At 39.1% G+C, this 24168-nt stretch overlaps 2 protein-coding genes across 2 annotated transcripts in view; one reads left to right on the top strand and one right to left on the bottom strand.

The window, feature by feature from the left end:
* Positions 1–18049, top strand: part of LOC142338435 (glutamate receptor 2-like) — a 91507-nt gene extending 73458 nt beyond the window's left edge. The window contains exons 19-23 of the mRNA XM_075388195.1: positions 4100–4237; positions 4664–4922; positions 11607–11887; positions 12411–12638; positions 17774–18049. Coding sequence (XP_075244310.1) covers positions 4100–4237; positions 4664–4922; positions 11607–11887; positions 12411–12638; positions 17774–17941 — 1074 coding nt within the window. The 3' untranslated portion in view covers positions 17942–18049. The remainder of the gene's footprint in view (positions 1–4099; positions 4238–4663; positions 4923–11606; positions 11888–12410; positions 12639–17773) is intronic.
* Positions 18050–22696: 4647 nt separating this feature from the next.
* Positions 22697–23667, bottom strand: LOC142338074 (uncharacterized). The gene is made up of 2 exons (XM_075387707.1): positions 22914–23667; positions 22697–22770 (listed from the first exon to the last, which is right to left on the bottom strand). Exons 1-2 carry the CDS (start codon positions 23665–23667, stop codon positions 22697–22699), a joined length of 828 nt encoding a protein of 275 aa, XP_075243822.1.
* Positions 23668–24168: the final 501 nt, after the last annotated feature.

The following is a 24168-nucleotide window of genomic DNA, read 5'->3' as shown; positions in this document are numbered from 1 at the left end:
ACAACAGACGAGGAATGCTGGGCAGCTCTTACCCAGTGGAAGACAGCAGGCATGCTAGTGGACAGTGGTTGTACAGATCACATAGTGACGAACATCGATGCGTTTCTGGACTTTGTGCCCATTCAATCAGTGGTCAGAAATCCCAACGGAGAGGCTTCCAGAGTGGTGGGCAGAGGCTGTGTGAAGATCAGCATACCCTCAAACAAAGGGGAATTCCAATGCGAACTCAAAAATGTTCTGTGTGTGCCGGACTATTCTTCAAACCTCCTATCAGTCTCAAGATGCACGGAGTGGGGACATAGCTTCACTTTCGAGAGAGGAAACAGCTGCATGAAACTCCAGAAGGGAACTCGGGTAAAACTAACACAAGAAAATAATTTGTTTTACTTACCCTGCAGTGTTCTAGAATTCAAGATGAGTTCCGAGTTCCAACAGCGTGAAACTTGACAGTGCAAGGAAGTGGCACAGACGATTGGGTCATTTGAATCAAGCGGATGTGGTCAGGAATGCGCTAGAGACAGTGGGGGAACTCGATGATGTATGCAATGTGTGTGCATTGGCCAAGATCACGAGGACTCCAGTACCAAGAGTGGCAGAGACCCAAGCAGAAGAGAAGCTGGAGAGGGTGTTCACAGACGTGATGGGACCTTTCAGAGTAGAGTCACTGTCAGGGTTCCGGTTCTGCATAGTGTTTGCAGACCAGTACACGAAGTTTGTGTTTGTGGACTTGCTTAAGGCAAAGAGTGAAGCACTGGCCAGCCTGAAGAAATTTGTTCTCAGTGTGGGGACACCCAAGAAGCTGAGGCAAGACAATGCGAAGGAGTTTCTCTCAGAGCAGTTCAACACGTAATGCTTAGATGCAAGCATTCTACAGGAAAACACCATACCAGAGACGCCACAACAGAATGGGTTAGCTGAGAGGTGCTACAGGACACTGCTGGAGATGGCAAGATGTTTGCTCATTGACTCAGGACTTCCCAAGATGATGTGGGGAGCAGCAATTCTTCAAAGCAGCAAGGATCAGAAACTTGGTTGTGAGACGAGAAGAAAAATGCCCAGCAGAGCTGATGAGAGGTATAAAACCTAAGCTTCCAATTAGTAAATTATCTATTTTTGGTTGCACAGTCTTCATGAGGAAGAGGGACAGAGAAGTCAGCAAACTTGAACCCAAGGCACTGGAAGGAAAGTTTGTGGGTTACACCGAAGGAGAAAATGTATACCTGCTGTACATACCCAACACACGCAAGGTGATGGCAGTTCGAGATGTGATCATCAAGGAGTCTGAAGTGGGCTCAATCCCTGACAACAAAGAAACGGCTGACCTACTAGATGATGGGTCGGAACTGGGAATCTGGCACCCAGATGATGGTCATCAAGACGATGACAACAGAGAACGACAGGACACATCTACTGCAATAAAGGAGGAGTGGCATGACGCAGGGAGCGTGAAAACTCGAGAAACAACACTGAGACAAGAGGCCTCGGATGTTGGAGAAACAGCACTAGATGAAGAATCTACTGCAACAAGAGGGAGTCACAGAGACTCAGATTCACTGGAAGACAGTGACAGAGAAGACTTCTCACAGTTAGAGACAGTTGGCTTCAATGAAGATGCACTGGACCAAGCGGACAGGGCAGAGCCCAGACGACGGACACGAGCAAGGAAAGTTCAGCAATTTTTAGAGAAGTCAGGACCCATCTTGCTGTGACTGAGGGCGACTATGTGGAACCCAAAACAGTCTACGAAGCCAAGCAAGGTGACGATTGGGACCAGTGGCACCGGGCAATGAAGGACGAGGTCAAGGCACTCTAAGACAACGAGACTTGGAACCTAGTGAGACCACCCACAGACAGGGACGTCATACCGGGCAAATGGGTCTACAAAATGAAATTGGGACCCAGTGGTCAAGTGGACAATAACAAAGCGCGCTATGTGGCGAAAGGCTTCAAACAAGTGGAAGGACTGGACTACTTTGAGACTTTTGCGCCTACCTGTAAGCCAGTGACCTTCAGGATTATACTTCAGCTATCAGCGAAGCATGGCCATGTGATGCACCAATTTGATGTCAAGACTGCTTTCCTGCACTCGCCAATCGAGGAAGAAGTGTATCTGGAACAGCCACTGGAGTTTGTAAAACGCATATCAGATGGGGAGAAAATAGTATGTCGACTAAAAAAATCAATTTATGGTTTGAAACAGGCTGCTAACAACTGGTACAAACAGCTGGCAAACTTCCTACTGAGACAGGGGTTCACCAGAAGCAGGAACGATCACTGCTTGTTTGCAAGATCAGAGGCAGAGGATCACACCTTCATCTTGGTCTGGGTTGACGACATCATGGTAGCATCAAGAAGTATGACAGTGGTCTCTGATGTCAAGAAGGCACTAGAAGCAACATTTCACATGGAAGACAGAGGGAGACTACACTGGTTTCTGGGTCTAAGAATCAGACGAGAAGAGGGCAAAGTCACAGTCGACCAAGAACGCTACATAGAAACAATGCTTGAGCGGTTTCAAATGGATCAATGCAAACCCTCAAGAACTCCAGCTGATTTGAATTTGAAATTTCAGACAGCACAGAACGCAGACGAAGAAGTGGACCAGAGGATCTACAGAAGCTAGGTTGGATCACTTCTGTATCTGGCCAAACAGACGAGGCCAGACATCATGTTCACAGTCAACATTCTGTCCAGACACATGAATGCACCTACCAATCAACACTGGATGTGCGGAAAACGACTTCTTCGATATCTTCAAGGTTCAAAAAGTTTAAAACTTACTTACACAAAAGAGGCTAGTTATGATTTAGTGGGGGAAAATGATGCAGACTGGTCTGGAGACGTGAACGACAGAAAATCAACAACGGGCTATTACTTCAAGCTCAACGGACGTGGCGCAGCACTCAGCTGGGGTGTCAAGAAGCAGGCCACAGTTGCTCTTTCTTCATCAGAAGCAGAATATCAGGGCATGGCAGCAGCAGTTCAGGAATCACTCTACCTGAAACAACTTCTAGAGGATTTTGGCATCCAACAGAAACGTCCAATAGCAATTGGAGAGGACAACCAAAGTTGTATCAGACTTTGCCAAAACCTAGTCATGCACAAGAGGAGCAAGCACATCGAGACAAAGTTTCACTTCATTCGTGACAAGTCGGAAGATGGGACTATTTCAATTCATTACGTTCCTACAGACCAAATGGCAGCGGACATCTTCACAAAGTCCTTACCCGTTTCGAAAGTGGAAACATTCAGAGCAGTTTTGATGGGAACAGACTCTACGCAATCAGCTCAAGTCTGAGTGGGATGTTAGAATATCGATCAAACTATAGTCTTAAACTTAGTGAGAATTAGAAAGAAAGTTTGACTTACCAGATTAGAAAGACAAGCAATATGACTTCGATCAAAGAAATTATATAAATGAATCGTCAAGAAATGGTGCTGAGAATCAAAATTCGGTTCAAATTGGTGAATCTAGATAACTATTATTAGAGTTAGATTAAGTGATGTAAAATCTTCCCAGCATGTATTAAATGATGATGATATCTCCGGAAGTGTGAATGAATTCTTAGAAAAGTGCAAATGCATTCCATTTATGGTTCCCTTTTGCGACTGATTTGCAGAAGCAAACCATATTGGGTAACCTTTGCGACCCCCACTATAAATCACGGTGCTAAGATTAGTTTTGTATCTTGACTTTTTCACACTGATAATGGGTATATATACAGCTGATTTTTGAGTCCTTTTTCATCCCCAAATTCAAATCACAATCTTGATCTAATAATCAGATCTCTCCTGTAAATCTCTAAATTCTACTGTAAAATATCATTTTGTTATTCTCTCATTTTCGAGAAATTAATTCTTTTACTTAGTTAAAAACGCTTTTTATTCCGCTTGCGAAAGTCCATAACCCAACATGTACTTTTGAGGATTAAGATATATTAAGATTCTATCAATTCTCAGTCGATTTATATTAAGTCGATGAGCCATCGGAATGTTTCTGAAAACAACAGTCACTTAAACAGTCACTTAAACGGCAAAACTGCAATTTGAGTTGTTTATTTTTGTTAACGCGTGTTTGTACGTGTTGTGTTTTTTGTAGTCGACGAATGCGAATGCACTTGAGATGGGGAATGTGATGGGTATCTTCTACATTCTGATTGGAGGAGTGGCTCTGGGTCTCATTGTGTGTGTGATAGAGTTCGTATTCGTATCTGTCAGACAGGCCAGGTTCCTTGGGGTTAGTTCAGAGAGCTACAGCTTATATTTTCCTTACAGGAGTGCGATAATGGTATCCAGAAATTTGTTATTTGAGGTGGATTAACCAACTCAATAACTGGCAAATTTAACACTGATCTTTCTAAAACCGAGAGTTCTTGCAATTAAAAAATTAAAGTAATACTTAAGCTTTGAAGGCGATCTTGCAAAATCTATTGAAAATTTTTGCTGACTTTCTAATTAGGTGCAACAGATTATAAAGGTGTCCTGCCATAAAACTTGTCTTCGTCATACAGGCATTGTATTAGGAAATACCGTATAATATGTGTCAAGTCATATCGAATATGATACATTTCGGGGGGGGGGGGGGGGTTGCATTGACTTTAAAATAATCAATCTCCTTTTTGGTAGAGCATGTAGCTTGCAAAGCATGAGCTGTCTGTTATAGGTGAGTGCGACGGAAGTGTTGAAGCGAAACTTCCAGTACTGTGTGTCCTCCATGTTCCACCAGTCTGTAGAGGTGGACGGAGTGCCAGTGCAGAGTAGACGGAAGAGAAGGGCATCCAGAGGTATATGCTCAGCCGCCACTTCCACCCCCGCCAACACTAACACAGGTGGACCAGGTGGAACTGGGATTGGATCTGCAGCTTCTCCACGTCACAGAGGTGTATCAGTAGGAGGGGGAGCAGCTGGGAATAACAGAAGGGGTGAGATTTCTTTTTCAAAACTGAAGAAATACCATGTTCACGTTTTTTGCCATTCTGCCTCAGAAAAAGGACAAACTTCAGACAAAAGCTCAAATCAAGAACTACATAACTGATCAATATAACTGAAAAACTTCAAAAAGAAACAGTTTTGCGCAGGTTTTGCTTAAGTTCAACGATTTTAAGCTTTCAACTGGATTGAAGCTTAAAAGATTTAAGCTTTTATTAGAGCCCATCAGAGATCTTTTAGGTACCCTCATTGACAATAGTAAAAACGTAAATCAAAATTTTACACGATAAACTGCCTATCTTTGACTAGCATTTTAAGTAACATTCTGATGACCGTTCTTTTAAATTTTGTTTGAATTGACTGAAAACTGATAGAATCTGGATTGATCTAATTTTTTCAAATGTGACACGCATACTGACAGAGAAAACCGGACGAGAAGTTTGATAGTTTTTTTCATTTGGCAATAAATAGAGCCCCACGTTGAATTTGTTCACCTTGATCATATAGCTTTTGAATACTCAATGCAAACGCTCGTTTAAAATAATAAAGGCATGGTCAAGTTTAACAGATTTCAAGTGGCATTCAAGTTTTTGCTGCTTATGGGAAACTGGAAAACTTATCTCCGCTTTAGCTCTGAGTATTTATCCAATTGTTGTTAGTGTCTCATCAATCAGAATTTTATTAAATTTTAGCCGATTCATATACAATTCACAATTGACTGTCAGAATGTTTACTGAAATTGCCCCTCGAAAACATTCAGTTTATCGTGTACAAATGGACTTTGAGCAATTCCGTTTTTCAGCGAGTATATAAAATTACGTCGTTAGTTTACTTTGAAACATTTATACCCAAAAAACAGAAACCGACCGCGTTCTGTTTCGCTTTGAATAGATTTTACTAATAGTCCAAAGTTTGATAGATTGATAGATGCATCAGTTTTCCGGTATAAACATCAATCACGAATTGGTTTGCGAAACAAACAAAAAAGGATCAGTAACTGCCTTCTCACATTTTTTGCGTGAAGCTTGCTTCTAGACGTCTAAGAAATTGTTCCCAAAAAGTCTCCTGTTCTTGGCATTATGAAGGCAGTACATAAAAACTTTAAGATTAAAAATTAGCTTTTCATATCTGCTGCATGACGCCATGAGCTGCTAAGCATAATTTATACATTGCTCGTTTTTATACACTGCTAGTCTGTGTATTATGATTCCTACAGAGTTCCATTTCAGCGCTGTGTGAATTATACTGTTCGTTTTTTGTGTATTTTGAGTCATACGCGGTTCCCATTAAGCACACTATGAATTATATAAGGTTTTCGGCTTCCATCCACTGTAATTGATGCGCAAACAATCTAGCCGACGAAATCAAATTCAATTAAATTTATTACTCTTATGCAAAGCTGCAACTATGTCCTGTCTGTTTTCCAAAAAGCAGTTGCTTTTCAAACAATTCAATTTATGTAAGATTGTTAATCAATATCATGCTGACTGACAAAACTAAGTTAAATTTTTAAAATGTCAAGGAGTTTTAACACAGTTTTTAGCACAGGAGGATCTTTTCAACAATTGCCCCCTTTTGCAAAGGGGGGAGCTTTTCTTGAATAGAATTTAAGCGAGCGATTTATTAACCAATCAGTGACGACTAATAACTTTCCTTGTATGCTCACACTAGCGCTAGTGAAAATGGCAAACGTACCAAAATATAGAAGTTTTACTGCTATCCAATCACAATTGAGACAATAGGAATGTTGTTTTCTGATTGGCTGATAGCTCAACAAATTCTCCGTGTTTTAAAGTAGGATATACGTGTTAACGTAAAATTGTTCAGAAATCGCGATAAGCCGAAATAGAATAATTATAATTTTTGGGGGGAAACTGGTCTCACGTTCGGTTGTGATAGATTCATATCAAGTCCCATGGGTCGCTGAGGCATGGCCATGGCCCGCGAGGCATGGCCAGATGCGGTAAAAATTATAATCTAGCATTAAGCTTTGTCCAGCTTAGGCTAATTGAACGCATAAAAGTAAAGTGTTTTAAATTTCTCAACCAATCACATTCGTTGAAATTTCTACATTTTGGTACGTCTATTTGTTAAGACGTCACCGCTCACACTATGTGTTAAACTGGATAGAATAAAATGCGCCATGCTAGGGCAATTAGCCGAATTGGAATAAAAAGCGAAAAGAATTTCGCGTCGCGGTTTTGCCGCGATAACCGACCCGAGATTTCCGGGTTACATCCCACAGCGCGTGAGAGGCATGGCCGTGAACAGCGGTCTGCAATTGCGCTTAAACTGATATTCGGCTATCTAAACTGTAGGCCAACTAATATTGTGGCAAAGTATAGCAGAAAAGGGGGGGGGGGTCAATTGTTGAAAAGATCCGCACAGTATCTCTTTCAGATCCGAATAGTATCACTTTCATAGTCCAAATAGCATCACTTTGATAGTCCAAATAGCTCTCGCTGTAGGTACTGGAAATGATGTCACACCTGATGCTTTCACTTGCTCTTGTTTAACGTCATCACAGCATGTGGAAGTTCGTTCACGCTGCCCATCGACTTGGGAGAAATCTGTTCACGGTCCACATTAAGGTCGAATAACCCTCTATCAGTGAAGGGAATCCGAAGAGAGCACATTTTAATTTATTTCGGAACCATATATCTGACACAAATCTCAGGAAATCGAAAGAGCTGTAATGATATGAAAACCAGGTTTCGTACTGGAAATAAATAAATATACATTGTGATTAAAAACGAGCGGCTGAACACTTGTTCAGGCAGATGTAGAACAGATGACATTTAATGACATCAAAATATTATATTAATACCGCTTTCAGAGACTTGTTTGATCAAATCTACCACTTCTAAACAATCTCATCAAGAACAAAGAGTATAGCGGCTGCAAAGTGTCGATGAGCCTCTGCGTTGCGATCGAAATGAAATGTTTTGCGAAAAAGGAAATCGTCTCGTTTGACATGGTTGGTACTCTTATAATTAACAACAAGTTTTTCACTGAGGTACACATTATTATTTTAAACTAAAACCGTTTTCTGTTCCTTTCTACTCTTGTTTCCCCTAAACTTGATCTTCGTGGGAGATATTGCGTCCTTAAACTCTCTAAACTTTGATAATATATAATGAAGTGGAGGCGTCGTTATCGCCGACAATAACACAGACCTGAGCGAACTTAGAAAAAAATTGACACAAAATCCAAAAAAAATTGTAAAATTTAACCGTATAAATAAAGACGGGGCCGTGTCGAACGTAACGTATAGAATTCCTCAGGTTATAGCCATGTTATAGCCAGTAGTCACTCTGGAAACTTTCGTCATAGCAAAATAGATAGAGTCAGGAGAGATGGTACTGTTAATAGATAAAACTGAACTATATCTGCTGACCAATTAGAGCCGAAATGTTGGTTGCAACGATTGGAAAACCGGATGCACCCCGCCTATGGTATGTATCTTTAACGCTCCATGGACAACATGCTATCTTTTACACAGTAACTTGCTGTAAAACAATACATGAGTTTTAATTGGGTGCATAAGAATTTGAGGTCGAGGACAGAATATATAGAAAACCTGCAAGCTGTGTCACTCAATGAGCGGCGAGCTCAAAAACGGTATCTAGTTTTGTGTATCATAGACCCTCATTGATGGGGGAAATTGGGGAGTGAGATCAGGAGTAAAACTACAAGATTTTAATAGTAGTTAGGAGGAAGGTGATTGCATTGTTGCTCGAATCCTTTATCAAACTGACCATTAAACTTTGTGAGTAAAAAGAATGCAGTTGAATCGGGTCTTTCCATAATTACCACCCCTACCCCTAGCTTAACGAGCATATAGCAAATCCCTCCACCCGTCAACGAAAATTACCGTGTATATACCATGGGGGGGCTGTAATTTCAAATGAAGGACGTATTGGTTGAAAAACCCGTTAAAGAAGAATGCTTTTGAGTGAGCGAACGTGGCACTGACTTTGTTAAAAAAACCTGTTTCGTTTCCGAAAACAGTGAGAGATGGTATTTATTCGAAAGTAATTAACGTTCTCATCGTTTTCCTGATAATTCAGCGTGTTGCCCATCACAGATTTTTTCTAGCAAATCTGTTCCCGTAACAACAAGACCTCGATCGTAGGAAAGAGCGGAAACTTTACATGACATTTTGTAGAAATCTAAATTGTCACTCCACTCAATGTAATTATATAATAACCGGGGGGGGGGGGGGGGGGTTAAAAATTCGTGAGTGGGACTATTATAAGAAAGACCCAAAGTGCTCACTAACAGTCCATTTAAACCACCTTCATCTTGCAATGTTGTCAGCCAGGGGTGCTCCGTTTAATTTTGTTGAACACGAAGTCTTGCTAGACACTAATGTGGATTGTGTGGATTGTGAACTCAACGCTCCCAACTCGACGGTCATTGTGAACAAAACCCCGCATTATGTGATCATATCACACGGGGGGGGGGGGGGTTGATACCGACAGGAAAAACAGCAATACTTGTTATAGATTTCAACAGTTTATTGGGCATCTAATAAAAACGAATTAGTAATCTTAAAAAACTCTTTTAATAGACTAATTGGTAAAAAATTTAAGCAAAAGAACTTTGAGTACTGAAGTGGTAAACGGTTTCACGTGAAAAGCGTTTGCACATGATTTAGTTGATTCTAATGGACAGGCTAGTGTCAGAGTCTTTAATAGTGGTGTCTTGAAAACTGCCGAGTCGCGAAAGAGCAAAAATATAATCCAAAATGAGGACACAACTTTAGTTTTATATATAACGTATAACGTAACGATAATTTCAGTTCGAAAATTTCAGTTGCGTGTTTGCACTCCACAGAATGCGTTGTTAAGCTATTCAGTTCAATCTGAGCATGATATGTTTATTTTTTTTCTACACATAACAATTAAAGACGGAACTTAAAATTCACCCTTCGCAGTTTCTACAAGCGCTGAAAGCCTTGAACACAGCAAAGGAGCTGTGTAAATGTCAGTTTTTTTAAAGGAGCCAAGTTTAAAACAGTGTGCGCATACATGATTTTGAATGTACTTATTGTTAACAAAATGGATAGAATTCAGTTGTAACGGTTTAGTACTGTAACGATCTGAATGCTAACTCCCGATAATTTGCTTATTTTATACCACGCTGTAGATTAGATTGCAAGAAAGTCTGATACACTGTGAAAGCAATTATGAAAATACGAACGAAACGTGCACTATGATTTCTAGCAAGAAAAGCTTTAGCTTAAGACTGAAGCTCAGCTCTATTATTGCATTCAATTAGCATCAAAATTGGGGGCTAAATGTACAACCGAAAACTGCATTGGGTATGTGTTAGAGTATAGTTCTGGGAAGCCTAAGGCAATTAGAGCTCAAAGCCGAAGACACTTGCGCCCGAGGCTGAGCTCGAATTTCCGAAGGCTTCCCAGAACTATACTCTAACTTATTTGGAACCCACATTTGCTGTTCAAAACTCAAAGAGAGAATTCAATTAAAATTTATAGTAACATTGCAATTCTCTTGCAGCGAATCAATCCAACAATTGAATAATCGTTCAACCCAAATAATATATTTTTTTTCTGAATTCCTTTATATTTTGGTAGGAGCGAATGGATTGCAGAGGTCGTCAGCCGGCTCTGATGTGTCACCCTCATTGTCACTGTTTATGGTTTTTAGAAAAATGAGCAATTTATAAAATTTTTTTTTTATATTGACTCAATTATAGACCTTAAAAAAGTCCTCTTTGCCGAAGTTGTTATATTTTGTGACTGTTTCCTGTTTTCAATTATCCCCTTTATATATCTTGGAAAATTGTATGCTTTGTATCATGAGAAAAAAATTCGAAGAAGCTTGCTCAGTTGCGCGCTCATTTTATACGATTTCGTAAGGTTGAACTCTTCAAGACAAATGTGAAAAGTGAGCGAAAAACTGATTAAGTTCAAAGTCTAGTGTGATATGAAACGTAAAATCTTGAAAAAAGTGGGACGCTTGAAAAAGTATGAAATAATGACTTCTTGCTTGATCAAGTTTCAAAATTAGTGATCGAGCCTAACTTTATTGTTGATTTTCTTTAACAGCGAAATTGAAGTCTAATAACCATTAAGCCCAACTTTCAAAGTAATGAAACTTTTAACTGTTCTAGAATGAAAGGAAAACTAATTGGCAAATAATCGGCTTGTACCATTTGCGGTTTTAGAAGACTGATTGCTGATTAACATCTCCTTATATCTAGCTTCGTGAGTAATGAATGTTAGAGAAGCATACTTTAGGATAAATACACTTGTTTAAGTGGAAAACAACGATAAAACATTAATTCTTGTTTTGATCTAAAAGTGTTATTTCGCATACAATATGGTCATGGGTCCTCGGCTCTTATCTTGATAGACATTCTTCTAATTTAGTTGTTCGACATTTGGAAAAGAAATGACTTCTCCCGAATTTCTAAAAGGAACTCTGGAATGCTGATGAATCGCCGAAAATATTCAAATGCAAATTAAACGCTTTCGGTTGTTCCTTGTTCGAATACAGGATTTGGAATTTAAATTTTATGGCCAAAAAGATGAGTCAAGCTGTGTGAAATCAAGTTGAGTTACATTTAGTTTTAATACCATTATTTAAAAGTTTGTTGTCGACGAACGCTTATTTTTTGTTGAATTTGCATGGTAAAGTGTATTTTAGGTAGCAGTGGTGGACCTGGGGGACTGAGGTCGCACGGGAGTCATGAGTCCCTCTTCTCAGGGGCAGGAGGGACAGGAGGAGGGCCACTATCTTCATCGGGGCTTCTACAGGGCGAATGGGGATTGACAAAACAGAGAGGAATCCCGTCCACTAATCCAAACATCTACCACTCGGGTGCCGCAAACACCGGGCAGTACCAGCAAGGCCCTAATGTTTATTCAGGGTTGACTAGTAACAACAATGCGAGTGACGAAGCTACCCGGCTCATTTCTGGCATTGCGGTATGATATTTTGGCTCTTTCTCGCAAAATTTGATGTCTAAAATATGAAAAAAATGGTCAGACTATTTATATTGGTTCGAGTAAAATTTCTTCAAAAAAGCGCCACACTTGTGCTTTAATTGTTTATTTTCAGTTCCAATTTTAATTGAAAATTTAAATAATTGAATTCTATGACACGTGTTATCGACCACGACATTTACCAGAACGACTATTTAGCAGAATAATATCGGAGAGCCATGGACATGCCTCAGCGGCCCGTGCGACTCGATATGAAACTATCACAACCGAACATGGGATTAAATCATCCGCTTAAGTATGTTAAAACATCCTGGTAATAGCCACTGCTAATTTGTTATCGGATTATTGAACGGAAAACATGAAAGGGCATTGGGTAAGTTGTAATTGGGTAATATGGCTTTGGGTATAATATCATTTGGTAAAATAGTAGGCTGGGTATAATGGTATTGGGTTAGACGTAATTGGGTAATTTGTAGCGTAGCTGATGGAAATTATTATCCTTTAGATGCGAGGTTCCACAGATGCAACCGATATTCCCGGAACCAACCAAAGAATGGGCTCATCTTCCACCCCTGGCCCCACCCGGAGGCTCTCCTACGGTGGAATTGTAATACCCTCCGCCAACGATCCTTGTACAGCCATTAGCAACAATAACAACAATGGCTCTAGTAGGGCTAATTCCGGCGACAGTGGTCCATTACTCTCGGCTGGTCTCACATACGCACTGGACCAGGTCTGTCTATGATAGCTGATTTTTGACGTCAGTCATTCAACATGAATCCATCAGAGATTATTTCAATTTATTATTTTAGCTAAAACTAATGATTTAGGGCCAACAATATAGGACTAAGTATTTTCGCTGGAACTTATTTAGACAAAGAATTCGTTGCTTTCATGGAAATATATATCAAAGAAGAGCTTGATATATTGATTTGAGGCTTGTCATAGAGAGGCCCTTCATTAAAGGGGCAAGGGAAAAAATCCAAAAAATAGCTCCTTGTTAATGCAGAGGTGAAAACAAACTTAAATGGTGGCATTGAGGTCTTGGGTGCTGCTATAAACGACATCAACCGCAATCATTATAGTCATCCACCGACCGCAGTCATACTCAAATTAAACTCAACCACTGCACATTCGAGAACTAAAAGTTACCTCAGAAAAACATTTAAGCTGATTTTTAAAAAGCGCGTTATCTTCGTTCAAAATTCGAATCATTTACATATATTAATCTCCAGGAAAAATGCTACATGTTTGCTCCTTGATCGACAAACAGACTAGATTGTTTTCTCTTTGTCTTAAATACTAATCAAAAACAAGCATTCAATTGGATCCAAGTCAAATGGAATCTCGCTACCTAATTCTGACTGTTATAACCATCAAAGATTGGGAAAAATTTTATTTCTCAAGTTTTCGGAAAAACTTTATTATTATTAAAACTTGTAAAAAGTTTTCAACAAGTTGCTTAAAAAGTTTTTTTAATCCTACCCATGTAATTATGCGACTTTTAAAAGAAATCTGAAAGATTTTTTCTTCGAACAGTTTGCTGCCAACTATAAAAATTGTAGTTTTAATAAAGTATCATCGCGTCAATTCAACTTTTGGTGATTTTATTAAATGAACGCAAGAAACGTATTTTTTGTTTATTCATTTTAATAAGTATAATTAATGTTTGTGATGTCTCTTTATCTATCACGATTGTTAACTGCAATGTTGCTGTTCGACATAGTCAATAGTTTTTTGTAATTGATTGACCTTCTGTGAAACTACCAAAATACACTGCTTGGAATTATACAAAAGATTGCAGGTACTCACGTAGTTTAGTATTTCTTGTTGAACATTTAGTTAAACTAGTAAACATGGAAAACTCAGAAAATACACTGCTTATTGTTCCATAATACACTGCTTTTAAGAAAAAAAAGTTTAAAGTAAAAATTGTGCCAAAAAAAAGTTTCTAAATTTTCAAATTTACAGTTTTCTCCACGTATGTCAAAGAGAATAAAAGATGACAAAACGTTTGTTGCCTGGTTATGGACAAAACCTAGACGATCTAAATTTGGTTGCAACAACCCTAACGTTTGCGTGGGGTATCACGTTTAGTATATACCCTATCCTATTACATGGGCGAACAAAAGTCATTTTTTATTAAATTTTAGTTTTTCATCGCAATAAAAATAAAACATCAAAAAAACTTATTAATCTAATTCAAAAGAAAACAAGATTATTATGGTGTAATCCAAGATTTGGCCAATTGTTTTTTTGTCTCAATATCTTTATTGGTGTAAACAGTAAGTTACACCCTAACACGTTGATTTGTGCCTAAAACAAGTGTTTCGTAAAAATTGGATACTAATGGGTCCAGTGTGTGTGATGTGGATAAGCAAAAATGCCGAAGTGTTTAAATTGTTTGATAATAGCCGAAGGTGAGCACTAGGTGAGATATAGAAAAATTAATTCGCATTTATTCCCGAAAACGCAAGTGCGATCTCGGTCGGCTCAGTGTTAGCTTAAATCAACCTGTTTGATTAAATCCTTAAGTCAACCTGCCTCTGGATATCTGGTCCAAACTCAGATCTTTCAATGTCAGGAATAAAACTTATTGTAAAGATCAGCTTGGTTATCAGAGAGTTTTATGACTTCTGAGACAGCCCAACGATGTTGTATTTTGACCTTACATGCGATTGAGTTCACTACGAATTATTAGTTCACGATGAGTGTATCTATCGTCTGTTTCTGATTTCCGTCTGTTGTGTTTTACTACCCGCTCATTGGGTGAGAGAACGTTTTTAATAGCCGCACAGCGATAGTTGGGGCTATTATTGGCCTTCACTTGGTTTTTTTTACAATTCAAAGAATTTGAATTGTAATGGGGCGCTGTCTTTTTTTTAAGATCTGTTCACACATTTTCATGATTTTTGAAGTCAAATTGGAGGAGTGATTTTGGTCACGCCGAAACAGGAAATGGAGCGAAAAAGCGATTGGTTTTGCGGCTTGAATTTTTTTCCGCTCTAAATTTAAAGTAGAGTGAGTAAACAGCGATTGAACAAAAATTCGCTTTCTCGCTAGTGGTTTTTTGTTCACATTCGGCAATTTCACTTTGATTTTTACTGTTTTTTCAATTTTTTGGATCGGTTTTTTTCTAAATGGTTTTCCCAATCCATTCATATTTCATTCCAGGTCTAGTTTTTTGTTTAGTCAATGAAAATTCTTAGAATTGTACGTCAGGACTTGTCCTGCTATGTTTTTTTATTTCGTCGTCATGATTTTTGTTATGACCATATGACGTCACAGCCACTTTTTGTTCATTCGTTCATGAAATTTCAACTGAGTTGCATGTTTGACGTCATTTTTCGCACTTAGTGGAGCGAGTTTTTTGTTCATGCGCGTGATTAAATTTTTGGTCACACTTGACTTACCTCACTCTCAAAAATGACTTCCTCAATTTGAATTTGACTTTTCTAACTTTAATTCAAAGAGATAAGGTCAAATGGGTGTGTGTCACTCTAAATGAAGGTTATTTAAGATCAGCTAATAGAGGCAGCAATAACTTATACAGAGTTTTAGTCAAATTATAACAGATCAGCCTTCAATGCGAAGACAAATTTTTTTGGTCTGTCTTTTTTACCGTTTTTTTAGACTGCCGATCCACGAATCTATTGCAGCTATTTTCTGGCAATCTGACAGCTATATTTGTAGAAGTTGTCAATATCCCTAATCATTAGTTTACAATTAATCAAGCAAATAACCTTCTGTTCTGACGAGTATTTAAAATTTAAAATGGTCAACTGGGGAGATCAAGCTGATAACATTGTTGCTGATCCCCGAATAGCGGTTATTGGTAAAGATTGTGTGAGTTTACTTAAAGCTAAAGACAACCCATGAGCTTGGAAAGAACAATTGTCACGTAACACAGCCATCCACTTGAGTGTTTTTTTTAAGGTTGCCAATATTCCTCCAAGGACTTCGGCAACGACTTTCTGGAATACCAAAATTTTAAGCTAAGAAACAGAAAATATTTCGAAAAGCTTCAAATAGAAAAAAGTTTGACTGTTTGAAAGAATGTTATAGGTTTGCGAGAGAAACAGCTACACTTGTACCTTTATGTCCGCTGTACTTAGCGGTTGCTGTTTTTTGTCAGAATCCACTTTGAGACCTTTTCACTTGTCAAAATGTTTTAAAAATAGCATGAAGAGCAGAACTGAAGTTGAAGTCAATAATGGTGAGAGCAAGTGTTTCTTTTGCACTTGTCATTCCAGATAAATTTGGTGAAATCTACAAAGTAGACCATATTTGTTTTCAGATAGAAATAAATGGCCTTTACTTAAACTAATTTATCTGCAGTCTTTGAAAAACGAAATCCTACCGATATCAACCCGCATCCTTGGAAGATTTTTATCCCAGTTTGAACATCAGGTCAATACCCTGCGCGTGATGTGTCACACACTTGTTTCAGACATTTTAGGTAAAACGACTGAGTGTAGGGAAGAAAGATAGACGCAACTTAGGACTAAGTTAATTGTTATATAACCTCAAATTCTGATATTAAAAGAAATACGTCTAAGTCAAGCGCTAGCCGCTCGACTAAAGGATTAAGTTACAATATTAAATCACGTAAAAATGTATATGAACAAATTAAAATTAAATGCAATCTAATTTTGTCTTTTAATTTCTGTTTTTTTTACTGACCTACTGACCTTACTGATTTCTTCCACCGCTGATTGTCTCCATTAATAATTGATCCAAGCTCAAACAAATTGTCAAATTTGATAAATCAATTGAATTATAAGAACAAATTCAGACTAGGAAATGCACCAGGTTGAGTTTAGTAAAAAAGAAATTAGCAATGAAACGATGCTCATTGTGGTTGATAGCAGCTTAAAAGAAATTATATTACCATTTTAAAGGAATACCAATTTCATACCTTTCATTGAAAACATGTGCAATTTATTAAAAAGGAGTTCACTGGAAAGATGGGCGTGTGTGCTTCTGATTAAACTTTGTATGCATGAACAAAATAAAGGTCTGGTAATTCTAAGTTCATGCTCCAAACCCGTCAAGGTTCTGACGTCAATGTTTTTGCTTGGCTAAATTTAAGGCATACAGAAAAGTAGGATAAAAGTGGACTCTGAAGAATTCAAGATCATTTTTTTGCGGTTCTTTGGAGCATCAACTACGGATAGGACTTTGCCCTCTCTCTAGCAACCCTCTCCACAAGAACGGAACCCAATACAATCTATTAACTGCACCTCTCCTGTTCCTCTTTTTACAGTAGCAACAGCAGACGCGAGGTTGCCCCCTTGCGGAAGAGGGGCACAGGAACCTGTGAGAACCCAAGAAGAGCGCGAGGCTAAGCAGAAGATCTTGCTCGCGAGAACTTGCTGGAGCACGCAATAGGCAATCTTACACAGAGAAGTCAAGCTATACGATTGAATATATTGAGTATCGTAAACAAGCGCTTTACCAGCGGAATGGTTCTGAACAAACAAGATTTTCTAACTTGACAATCGATATGTTAGCTGGTTTTTCTGATTTTTACAAGGGCGCTGACGCGCTTTAATTTTTTTAACCACACAGCTGAAATCATCAATCCCAGAGTCACTCGACTATTCTCTGCTGCCGTTTCAGTTTCTGGTGTCACGAATTTCCGGAGGACATGAAAATAGTATGACCGATTTAAAATAGAGCTCTAGTTTTTCTACGCTTGAGTACGCTTACAGGTCCTTAATACCCGGAAGATGTGGATAGATATCATTTAATAAATGGTTCAACCGTTAATTGAGTCAATTTTTAAAATTTTATTGACGTTTACATTTCTCGCAAAATTTCCAGCAGTTTTATTCCGAACTTATGAACGGAAACTGTTTATCACAGGGAGTGTTCTGGCCTGAGGTTGATAACCCTAATCAGTGGACAAAATGGGATGGCAACACTGGAATTGGGGGAGGAACACTACCTCCTTCAACAGGTGGGGCAGTCCAGAGGATTCTTCCGGGGACGACTCCAGGTGCCAGTAGACACGCCAGACACACGGAAGTGTAAAGTTAATGGCGATCGATTTAAGACAAATACTATTGTATCAATGCAAGCTAGTTTAATCACTGAAAATTTACAGGAGCACTGATGAAATGTTATACACGTTTACCGACTGTCCCGTAAAGTTGATACGCAAGAAGGTGTTTCAAAACCATTGCGTATGCGTAGAGGCATTGAAGGCTCAAGTTTTAAATAAATGACATGGATAATACGGAGGAAATGAAGCCCCCCCCACCGCTATACAGCCCCGTTATAAATTGAATGTCATAGCATAGCACATCATTGTGTTAATAGAGATTTGGGACTCAAAAATAATATGCACCTACTAAGCTGGGGGGGGGGTCCAATGAAAAGATCCAATGAACAAAAAGGAAAAGATCCAATGAAGTGAATTAGAAAAAGATATGATGGCACGCATTGATGTTCATTTGCAGATCGGGGTTTTCTTGAATCTTGTTTTTCAACTCGGAACAGTCTAAAGTATTTAATGTTTTGCACTGTATAAACTGATTCCCTCAGTCCAACATTTATTGAAATGAACCATTATAACTTGATTTGACAGGTGCTTAGAAATAATCATAGTCATTACAAACACTAAGCATCTCACAATTTATTTTAATGAATATTACCGCGGAGTAGTTCCACATGGAATCGCGGTCGAAAATTAATCACCCAGGTTTAGGCGCGCGACCCTAGACCGCTCTGATCAGACCGTTTCCCAGACTTTGCCCTCTGATCAGACAATCGTGCGACCCAGACCATGTATTTTGGGTCGCACCACGCCACCGGTGTGCGACCCAAATAGTCTGATCAGAGCGATCTAGGGTCGCGCAACCAAACCTGGGCAAACTCCAAAGCCACGCAGAGTGAGGGCCAATCAACAGGACGACAAATAAAATAGATGACACTAAATTTTCTTTCAATTGGACGACAATCGCATATTCTAAATATTAGGCCTCGCTACAGTTTGACTATTTTATTCATAATGTAGCCACAAGCATCCATAATGACTAAAATAATGAGAACTTGAAGGATGCATGGAATTGTTGTAACCAGATATTGTAAGTCAAATAATTTAGGTCAACTTAGACAAGTTAATTAGGTGTTTGAAGTAAGCATTCTTTCTTGAAGGGTTATTGTTTCGAAGGCGCCAGAGAGGGGAGTTGAGTGATATATCTTAAACAAACAAATTGATGAACAAAAGCATATTGAGCTGTCGATATATTTCGGTTACTTAGCAAAGTTGTATTTGTGCATCAGGCCAAAGTCCAAATGAGTGATTTAAATTTAGAAGAAAACTAGAGAGCGATGATTTGAAGTGAACTAGATAGTTTGAACAGAATTGGAATTTCAATTTGAACCAAATTAAAGTGTGATTTCAAGTTTGCAAAATCAATGGCAACTCCAAACTTGGTACACTCAACTCTGTAAGTTATGTTCATCATTGGAATTTAAAAATTTGTGGGGATGTTCCCCTGATGATTGTCCATATATAATACGGATGCGCGGCCGGTTACACCTTTTTGATCTGAGTTTATTATGTAGAGTTTTGTTGATTTAGAGTAAATAAAAAGGCAATCTATCAGTTTCTTGAAATACCACCAAGCGGATCTTCCCCCCCCCCCCCCAAGGAGGTTATATTTAGCGGACGTTTACCAAATTTTAATGGCATGTACACCCAATTGTCCTCTCAGGCTAGTATACCTTTTGGGCCGATCTGACCACACAACCCCGAGCTATTAGCACCGGAAGTAGTGTGATTTGAAGGTTTTTAGGTATTTTACTGTGAAATATGAATGTTTGAGTCAGAAATAATGGGATTAATCAGTTGTAATGTCCTGCACTGAGTTAGGGTTTTTGCATGATCTTGGGAAGGGTTTAGGAAGTTGTGGGAGAAATTTATTAGCATTTTGAAATAAGAATAGGCAGTTTTCACTCAAAATAGTTAACACTGAAATTGAAATAGTATTTTTTCGAAAATTTGAAGTTGGATTGACCTGAAAATTGGGGGATATACTAATTTGGGTATGAGGAAACCGATTTTGATGTCCGATTTGCAACCAGACCAACCTGCACGGAACTAGCGCACGCCCGTGCTGCAGAACGTAAAATTTGAATTGCTCGTTGATTATTGGTAGTAGCCCTATGATTTTTGGAGGGTTAGTGTAACTTTTCAGCGGCTTTCGATTGGTGATATTTTTAGCCCCAGATTCCGACCGGAAGTCGGTGCTGCGGGACGACCCGAGTGCCGAAAACGGGAAATGGGATTTTTGAGCGGGCGAACGACTTTGAAATAGTATTAATATGATAACCTGAGACAGTTAGTTACAAAAAATAACCACCGCGGTCAATTTTGACGCACTCGGATTTTTCGGGTTTTCGCACCAACGACTCGTTAAAAATGTTCAAATTTCAAACGACTCGCAACGGCTGATCCGTTGGTCATGAAACTTGGCAGGCAAGTTGGTAGCACCCTCTAGTTACTATAAAACTTTACCCGAGGACGTTTTGGGCACTACTTCGCAAGTTATTAAGTTTGGAAATTTGGGGTCATCCTGGAGGTTAATGAAAAGTGTGCGCGGTCATTGCTCGTGTTCTAGTAGGAGTTAGGCCATGAAATTTTGTGAGTAGGTGCAACTATGAGAGAACTTTCCGTGACAGTAAATAGTTTTATTAACTTGACCCTTCATTTTGGACGAATGAACCCTGATCGACCCCTAGAGGTCACACTTTTAGGCTTTTAGGAATATTAGACTTTTCGGCGGTTTTTTCAACTGGTGAATTGCTTGAAATAGTTTCAAAATTGGAAATTACAATTGATCTTTGGTTTAGAGTTGAGTTATTTATTCAACGCGTGATTTTTGACAGGAATTGAGTGCAGCTGATTAATTTTATAGCGGAAATAGAGGTTTAACAATTTTCAGAGTAACGTTCAATGTTTACTAAGCAAACACTGATTGACATGCCAAGTGCAAATAAGAGATAAAGTGGAGTGGATTTGTTTACATAAGAGTCCAAAGGTCGTGTACTTAAGATAAGGAGAAAGTTGAAAAAGTAGCGGTTGAATGACAGAGCATAATTTGATATTGTTTTGTTTGCATAGCAAACAATGCCCCCTACGGAATGTGACAGATTGCAAGTGTAAGTTGCATTGTTTACTTAAGAGATTAAAGTTTGTTTGCTTAAGATAAGAGCGTATTGGTTGAGTATAAACTGAAGTGACACAGAAATTTTGAGAGAGAGAGAGACTTTGGAGATTTTGGGAGAACTTCATAAGTTTGGATTGGCTCAAGTCAGAAAAAGCAGTTGGTTTAGTGGGACTAAACTTTAAAAGATGGTTTGAAACGCAAGGAAGAGATTCAGATTGAGACTGAACTCTGGAAGTTTGTAATTGCCAGTTGGGAAAAGACCAGTTGGGATACTGTGAGCGGTTTTTGATTTAGTTCATTTGGGAAGTGAACCACGGATATTGGTATTATTATTGTAATTACTATTATAAATTGTCTTGAATTTGTCTTTTCCATTGATGTGCAAGTAATTGTCTTACATTTGTTATCCATATAACTAAAATTGATATTACGAGCCCCATTGTGAATTGACTTATTTCAAAGCAATCTAATTTGCAACAGCATACAAGAGTGGAAGAGGGGAAATAGCAGAGTAACAAATTAACGCTTGCTTCACCAATTCAAAACCGTTGGTTATTTTATTTTGATCGATCTTCTGGGCGACAGAGTCCCCTCACTGTTGAGCCTAGTTAGAAATTCAGAAGACGACAGAACTAAGCAAGGACTCGTTCTAGGATGTCATCCGGAAGCAACGGGTGGGTTATCGCGACGGAGCGCGCCCACCGGCACGTCAACTAGGACTGAATCATCAGCGTACGTTGAAATTTTGCATGCATTATTATTTGCGGTCCATGATGTTGTCCATTTAAAACGTCGTCCTGTTGAAACGCCCCGACACCCCGTTGAATAAATTCGAGGTGACCTTATTAATTGCGTGGTAATATTTTTGAAGCAACTCTCGTTGCCATAACAACTAACCGATGAAATAACATGTTTGCGCCTGAATAAACGAGAAGCTGAAATAGTGCCGAATCGATGCTTTGGGATTAGACTAGACTGTATTTTTCCGTCGCTCTTTTCTCGGCTTTGCCTCGGAGTTTGATGGCGATATCAACTGTGCGGTAATATGCACAATTAATTTTCGTTGCGATTAAAACAATTACATAACTTACGCGATTGAGTAGATGAATAGTCTACATTTTCGCCAGTCATATAGCAACGTTGACAAAAAAATTTACCCTATTCCATTATCAGAGTTCGCAAATTTTTCAAAAATTGTTGTGATATTTGTCGAAGAAGACATTTCATCGATAAGTTATGCAACTGTTATGATCGGAACTAGACAATAAACGATCTATTCTGTTCCCGCCCAGCTTAGTGGGCATAAAACTTTTACGCCCCCGGGGAGCACGTGCTGCTGTTTGGTAACTTGCTATATAGAAATGCGTAAATAGTACTTGGGAGCATAAAAACACTAGGGGCCGAAACAGAATAGATTCCAATAAATGGATAAATGATAATGTTTTAAAACATATCTCTAGTCTAATCATTTGTTAATTTGTTAAAAGAGCACGTCTAAGTTTCACGTTGTTGGACAAAAGAGTCAAGTTTTTGTTGCAATTTTGGCGGTTTTTAAATCATCTTGAAAGTTGCAATAACATTGGCAACATGCTGCAAGGGCACAAAGGGGGCATCAAGGGTTTTCAGAGGCATCAATTGATTGAAGTCTTTTGTCATCTTCTTTGAAATTGGCTCTGAAACTGTAGGCTGAAATGTTGCCAATATGGTCAGTACATCAATTTGTGGGAAAGGGGTAACTCACGTTGCCTAAAACCGGAGCGAGAAAAATCGAAAAAAAAACTACGGAGAAAAAACGCGTGCGAGACCGGAAACGGGGCGAACGAACGTGCCGTAAGCCGTTTTTACCTTTACGACTCGTGTTTCTCCATCTCGTCCTGACGTTGTCTCCATGACTCTTCCCAGTGGCCAAATGCCTCTTGGTGTTTGGTCTTTCAACACCCAAACAATGTCGTCCACTTTAAGAGGTCGATCGTTGCTGTTTGACCATTTCGACAGTCGGCTAAGCGTTGGCAGATACTCTTTCACCAAGCGTCGCCATACATGGTTCATCAGCTTCTGCGTGTTCTTCCATGTCTTCAAGCTTGCAGGTTGCTGGTCTCCAAATTGTCCTGGTGGCAAGCTATTGAAGGGACGCTGGATAAGAAAGTGGTTTGGAGTCAAAGGTTCCTCGTTGTCAGGCTGCTCAGCAACGTTAGTCAGTGGTCTGGAGTTGAGGATTGATTCTGTTTCCACCATAATTGTTAGGAAAGTGTCAAAAGAGAGTCTTCTGGATCCTAGAATGAGGAGGAGCGTTCTTTTGGCGCTCTGGATCAAACGCTCCCAGACACCGCCAAAATGAGCGCCGTATGGGGGATTGAATTTCCACGTTGTATTGGCTACTGCTAAAGCTTTGTAGATTCTGTCATTGTCCAAGGCTTTAACAGTTTTCTTCAGTTCTTCAGAGGCGCCAACGAAAGTTTTCCCGTTGTCGCTGTAGAGAAGTTGGGGCTGGCATCGACGACTGCAAAATCTTCTGAAGGCATTGAGAAAGGTATCTGTATTGAGGTCTGGACACGTTTCTAAGTGAACTGCTCGCGTCACCATGCATGTAAATATTAGACCATAACTTTTTTTAAAATGCCTTTGGAATCTTCGATGTAGAAGGGTCCAAAGAAATCTACACCAGAATTAGCAAAGGGGAACTGTGTTTTTGCTGTTGGAAAACGAAAACTAGGTAATGGTGCCATAATTGGTTGAATGTTTTTCGTGTCAAAGCGTCGACATAAGAAACAATGAAACCGTACGCTTGCTAACGCTTTCCGAAGGCCAATCACATGGTAACGTTGTTGAATGAATGCTTTTGTTGGTTCTGTGGACTAGTGAATACATATTTGATGGGCATGTTCCAAGTACAAACGAACAATTTTGTCCTTGGCGTGCAAAATTATTGGGCGTTTTTCCAAATCCAGTTGTGTTGGTCCAAATCCATTGGGCGTTTTTCCAAATCCATACTGCAATCGACCACAAGATCTGAGTAATCCGTCCTCATCCAACAGCGGATTTAAGCATCGTATTTTGCACTTAGAATCTAGTTTGATCCCACGT

This window comes from Convolutriloba macropyga, chromosome 4 (assembly GCF_964194025.1).
Source record: "Convolutriloba macropyga chromosome 4, txConMacr16.3, whole genome shotgun sequence".
In the NCBI taxonomy this organism is placed as follows: domain Eukaryota; kingdom Metazoa; phylum Xenacoelomorpha; order Acoela; family Convolutidae; genus Convolutriloba; species Convolutriloba macropyga.
Note: the sequence above shows the minus strand (reverse complement) of the source record. Positions and strands in the feature narration are given on the sequence as shown.